Source organism: Arachis ipaensis, chromosome B03 (genome assembly GCF_000816755.2).
Source record: "Arachis ipaensis cultivar K30076 chromosome B03, Araip1.1, whole genome shotgun sequence".
Taxonomy (NCBI): domain Eukaryota; kingdom Viridiplantae; phylum Streptophyta; class Magnoliopsida; order Fabales; family Fabaceae; genus Arachis; species Arachis ipaensis.
In genome coordinates this window covers 34,491,617-34,498,243 of record NC_029787.2, presented here as the reverse complement: position 1 = coordinate 34,498,243, position 6,627 = coordinate 34,491,617, and the positions used below count along the sequence as shown (strand labels likewise).

General features: G+C 34.2%; 1 protein-coding gene across 1 annotated transcript; it reads right to left on the bottom strand.

Annotated features, from left to right (window-relative positions):
• Positions 1,562-4,767, bottom strand: LOC107630266 (probable RNA methyltransferase At5g51130; the record flags this gene model as incomplete). The annotated part of the gene is given in 8 exon segments (XM_016333363.2): positions 1,562-2,037; positions 2,123-2,191; positions 2,305-2,370; positions 2,683-2,770; positions 3,099-3,399; positions 4,051-4,098; positions 4,248-4,362; positions 4,523-4,767. Coding segments are annotated over 8 exon segments (894 nt in total). The 3' UTR covers positions 1,562-1,947.

Genomic DNA, 6,627 nt, shown 5'->3' with positions numbered 1-6,627 from the left:
GATAATTCCCATTGGACCCTCTTAGCTCATTTTGGAAATTTTGAGTGAGGCCAATCCCTATTCCAGTATTCCCTTGTTTAGGGTTTACCATGGCCCCACCTTTCCACACTTTATTTTCTTATATTTGATTTCCGTTATTTTTGTGTGCCTCTTTACTATTGGTAAATATAATTTTTTTTGGTAAAGTAGTAAATTAAATTAGTCCCTTACATTTGGGCGTAATCCTGTTTTAGTCTTTAAGGTTTAAAGTGTTTTATTTGAATTCAAAAAAAGTTTCATTCAATTTTAATTTAGTCCCACCGTGAGGTCAAAAATAAATAATTAACGAAATGCCCTACATAACAGCAGACAGTAGTATAAGAACAATGTCGATAATTTAGAGAATAAGTACAAACTCCAGAAGTACAAAATCAACCATGGATGCATCAATATATGTATTTAACATTTTTCTTAGTTTTATAGAAAATATTTCATTTTAATTATAAAAAAAATGATAAATAAATGTATTGATGCATCCACGGTTGATTTTGTGCCTCTGGAGCTTGTAGGTATTCTCCAGATTATCGACCTTCTTATACGGTTATCATATAGAACATTTCGTTAATTATTTATCTTTGATATTCGGTAGAATTAAATTGAAGTTAAATGAAACTTTTTTAGATTCAAATAAAACAGCTTAAACTTTAAGGAATAAAATAGGTAAAATAGTACTTTACCTATTTTTTTTTTTCATTAAAAATACTATATTATATTATTTTACAGATTCTATTTCAATTCATATTCCATAAAACTCTCCTTGTCTTCACTTCACCTATATGAGGTCCCTCTCTCTTCCTTGTGTCATAAACACATGCATATTCTATCGGTCACGAACCGCCGAACAGGTAAGGAACATTATTTACCAGAAAAAAATATATATAAAAAAGAAGATAAAAGCAATTACCTAATATAAAAGGTCCATAAAAGCCATTAATTTATTACTTTGACAATGCTTTCTACTTTATAGGGGAAATTAAAACCGTCATGAGCATTTTTAGGAGGGGACCAGACAAGCGGTTTTCAATTTTCATTTATTAATTAGGCCATTAGGGTAAATATTATTTTGATCTTTTAACATTCGAAACAAATGTTAATTTATTCAAAAATATTTTAAACATTTTGTCTTAATTTGATCTTTAACATTTTATTATAGTTTCAAAAACATTTTAGTTTCAAAAACTTTTAAAACATTCATGATTGATTGTTACTTTTTACTTTAAAACGTTGATAATTGATTATTAAAATTGTCACTTATTCCATTAATTATTAATGTCAAAACAAAAATATCAAATACTAAAATAATACTTTACCCTATTAATTATTATTGGTATTCTGCCACAGGCCCAAAGGCACATTTTGATGAGAAATTTCAGGGGGGGAAATGAAGACCACTTTTTTTTTCTTATTTAAATAAAGGTAGTCTTTTTAATTGTGTTTTCTTTAAAAAAATATATATTCCATCTTTCTCTTTCCACCCAAACATACCTTAGAAGAAACAGTTGCCTAAACCAGTAGTCATGAATGAAAATCAAATATGTCCCTTCTTTCGAATCTCCCCGGTAAAATCTATCCTTGCCCAATGATGCTAACATAGTGAAAAGTAGGTAAAATGTTAAACATTGGACAAAATTAAGATGAGTGTTCCTACTGTGCACATTACAAATTAAAGTGTACCATGCACCTTACAAGTCTACGGCAAAAACTGTATAGTATAGTGAAACTAGCAGCCAGAAAACACAAGTCTGTTTTCATTTTCTACATTCAAAAGCCCCCTTTTAACTCAAAATTAGCTTCACCGCTTATATTCACAGAAGCTGCATCCCAATGCAAGCTTTGATGTCTCAAAATATGCAAAATGGTGATTCTCTTTGGGCTTCACATTTGCTCTGCACCTGACCTTGTGCATGGTCATTTCCGAAAAGCCAAAATTGGTCTATTGAAACCAGTCTTGCTATCAGTCATACCTGAGTTAACATGTTCCACTGTTCTAAATCCAATCTACAATAAGTAATGTCATCCATTAATTAGAATTGGAATAAATTTGTAATAAATAGGCAAACACAAATAAAATGGTAACACAAACCCTATCTAGTAGTATTTCCTGGAAATCTGCAGGACGAATTGTAATACTCCGGTAGTTGGCAGCAGTCGTCTGCAAATATGTAAATGTAAAGCTCTCGATGATACAAAAAGGTTTCGATTTCCCAGGATGCCTTGAAATATATTAGTTGCTAATCACAAAAAATAAGAAAAGCTAATTATTACCTCTGAGACAAGACGATTGCTTTCATATGACTTCCATGGCTGAGGTTCCAACACAAGAACACCACCCTGCTCAAAAGATTTGTTTATATTATAGAAATAAAAGAGTATGTTTAGAGAATGCTAGATATTGTAGATTGGTGATTTTACAAGAAGCAATTTGCACTATTGAGTCGTTAGCTTCAGACAATGAATTGGAGCTGAATGTAAAATGACAGCGAAAAGGGAAAATGAAACAATTGGATGGAAAGATGGGTCCGAAGAAATAAGAAAACATGCATCATTGTCGAGATAAAGAATAAAGGCAGTATTGATAGGTGCTTAGAAGAGATCCCTGAGTAGAAAGAAAACAATAATATGATGGAAAGACATGATACTTACTGGTCGGAGCAGATTCCAAGTCTCTGCAAATAGTTTAATTAAGCCCTCATCCCCCCAATTGAGATGTATCCATTTTGTAACACTCAAACTGCAGGGCAGAAGAGATTTCAGTTTCACTAAAGTGCATTGAAGACAATTTTAAATAACCCTACTCAACAATATGTGGTTTATAGCAGGAGTAAAGTGAAGCTGCAGTTAAGAATTTGTTTCTAATGCAATGCTTGAAAAAAAAAAAAAAACTACAACATGAAGTTCATTAAAAGAACAAGATCAAAGATAAACAACTTTGAAAAGCATTTTCAGCATTATACAATGCAAGAGGGTGACACTTTTTCCACCTCCCGTTCAAAAGCTTCACCCCAGGAAAAAAGGGACTTATTTCAGGAAAATAGTAATGGAAATAGGCAGCAACTCACCAAAGAATTGTATCATACTGCTTTCCTGGTGGGTGCCGACTCTGAACAAAATTTTCACGTTTAAATGAAACAATATCAAATAGATCACTTTGCTCTGAAGACAAGATATCTTTCGAAATTCCTTTTGCATCTTCATTTGATGAAACAGTAGCACTGTTCTCTGAATTATCTGCATGGTCCTTGTCCTCTGAATTATCTGCATGATCCTTGTCCTCAAGTTTGGAAGGCTTTGCACGCTTATTTCCAGTAGATTTCAATCTAACAGCTTTTCTCAGATTCCAATATGCATCTTCAACTCGATCTGGCAAATTGAGGAAAACAAAATCAACAAGGAATAAATATTTATACTACCCAACCAGGGAGAAATTGATATTTTCATTTTACACCCATTTTTTGGAATCCCAATAGTTAATCATTGAAGAAGTATTATGGATATCCGCCAGTGGCCCATGCTACATAACAGAGTTCTTGCAGTTTGAACAGTTTCTTGGTTAGCAAGAAACAGAAATGGTGTGAAGAATGTAAAGAATGAAAAGAAGACAAGGAGTAGAGAAGAAGTAGAAGAGGAAGAAGAAAGATGAGCTGAATTGTAAACTGAATTGAAAGAAAGAAATCTGATTAACATGAAAACCAATCGTATACAATTCTGTTTATATAGCCATATCAGGTGAGCCTTCAACAAAGGCAATAACCTTGTAAATACCAAAACCAACTTAACAGCCAAACAACCAACTAACTAACTGCCTCTTTATAACAACCTCTATCCTTCTTCACTTTATCTATTTCTTCTCTCTCATTTATACCACTATCATTAACACCGCATACGTACACACTCAGAACTATGTTACATTTAACACATCTAAATCACATCACATTTAAGCCACATATAATCATATTTGAAAACCTAAGAATAATCTCCAGCAACAGAGATTATTATTCATATGAATCTTACCAGAATCAATGTCAATCCCAAGAATGCGCCGGCAGCCAAATTTCTGTGCTATGGGGGGGAAAAAACCAAACAAGGCAACACTTGAATTAGCAAACTATAAATTGGCATAAATGAAGGGGTGAAATTAGCAATATGGATTATCATTATTTGTTCAATGTCATGTATAAAAGGAAAAATAAATGAAGGGGTGAAATTACCAATCTGGATGGTGATTATCCCATTGTTACAACCAATATCAAGACACTCTTTATCTTCAAACCACTCCTTCCTAAACACTTTCAACCGAGGATCCTCATCAACATCTTGACCAATCTGGAACCATGAAAACACACATTACTAGCGTAACCAGTAAACTAAGTAAACAGCAATGCACGGTGATGATGCTGGAGGCCATGTAAAGTTCGAATCTTTTCTATGAAAAATAAAAAGAGTAAAAGGAATTAGATCATAGGGAGTGAGAAGTGGTTAATACTCGATAGCCATAGTAGCTCCTGTAGTTGCCGTACGGGAAAACATGCTTCCGCTTCTTGTTGTTGTGCTTGGCTCCCTGGTTTTTGGTTTCATCTTCCACCTTTGCATTATATGCCATTCAATCCTATCCAATGCTTTCTCCTCTTCAAACCCTACTTGCTGCAGTTATGTATTGGAGCATGAACCAGTCTTCAATTCCGCACCTTCAACCTCGTCGGAAGAGGGCCACTGCGTCTCTGGCGTGGGCTGGGAAAAGAGGAGCACACGATGAAGCGATTCTATCAGTCTTGGTTTTGGGTTTTGATTTGTGACAACTCCTATTTATATATAACTAAACATGTGTTATGGAAATAGGGAATATAGAATACTTTACTAATAAAAATTTATATTTCGGACTTTGACAANNGATTATAAAAATTTAAATATTAATAAAATTAATTATAAAAAATTAAAATTAAAATTGTATCTATAAAAAATAAATTATATACACCAATTCATTGTCTGACTTATAAATTGAATTTTAACTACTATAAATTCGCCTAACAAGTAAAATAAAAAAATCTCAACAACTTCAAAATAAAAGAAGTAACCATTTATCATTATAGAAAAATAAATTACCAAAAATAAGCAATTTTATCTTTTTTCAGTGACTCACAAAAATCTACCTAAGTAATAAGTATCACCCTTTATTCTCATCAGAAGATTTTGGACGACTTTGCCTCCATTGAAGTCCTAAGTACCACCCCTCATTCTCACTAGAAGATTTCGAACGATTTTATCCCATTGGAGACGATCTCAACATCACTAGAGGTGAACGCAGATCAGATCGAATCGGATTGGATATGGCCAAAATTTCGATCCGATCTGCACTAAAATCATCGGATTTAATATTCGCAGTTTTTAGTTTGGATCCAATCCGCACATTTGTGGATCGGATATCGGATATCGGATATATCCGCAAAACACAAAAATATTTTTAAAAGTTTATTTTTATTAAAAAAATCAATAAAATTTATTTTTTTTATTTTTTTAAATATATTTATTCTTAAAATAATATTAAACATACTTTTCTTAATTAATAAATTAAAATAATACAACATATATGATAATTATTACTTGAAATAAAATATATAAAAAATATTTACTTATTTATTTCTTTATTTTTGCGGATATGTAGATGCCTACACAAAATTCGCAATCTGATCCTATTAGTGTGCGGATCGGAACCGATCCATTAACACCCCTAAACACCACCACGAAAAGACATCTGTACCTCTTTTTTAAATCCAAATTACCGATTTCAAGTAACCCTTAAAATAGCATTACAATCTCTTTTTTGCCATAATTTTAAATTTAAATAGATTCAATTCAATCACAAAAATTTAAATTGATATTCCATCTACACAGAACACTAGTAGACCAAGGAAGCTCAGCAGACATCCTCTTCAAGCCCGCTTTCGACAAACTAGGTTTAGATGAGAAAGAGTTAAGAGCTTACCCCGATACCTTGTACGGATTAGGGGACACGCCGATAAAGCCACTAGGATTTTTGCCCCTCCACACCACCTTTGGAAAGGGGGAAAAATCAAAGACTCTGAGTATAGACTTCATAGTCATCGACGTGGGATCGGCCTATAATGCTTTAATCGGCAGGGCTACCCTTAATCGACTCGGAGCGGTGGTATCGACGCCCCACATCTGCATGAAGTTTCCGACCTCGTCGGGGATAGCAACGGTGAGGGGAGATCAGAAGCTGGCAAGGAAGTGCTACAATGAAAGCCTAAACCTGAGAGGAAAAGGCAAAGAAGTCCACACAATAGAACTCGGGGGAGCAAGGGTTAAAGAAGAAGACTCTGAGTATAGACTTCATAGTCATCGACGTGGGATCGGCCTATAATGCTTTAATCGGCAGGGCTACCCTTAATCGACTCGGAGCGGTGGTATCGACGCCCCACCTCTGCATGAAGTTTCCGACCTCGTCGGGGATAGCAACGGTGAGGGGAGATCAGAAGCTGGCAAGGAAGTGCTACAATGAAAGCCTAAACCTGAGAGGAAAAGGCAAAGAAGTCCACACAATAGAACTCGGGGGAGCAAGGGTTAAAGAAG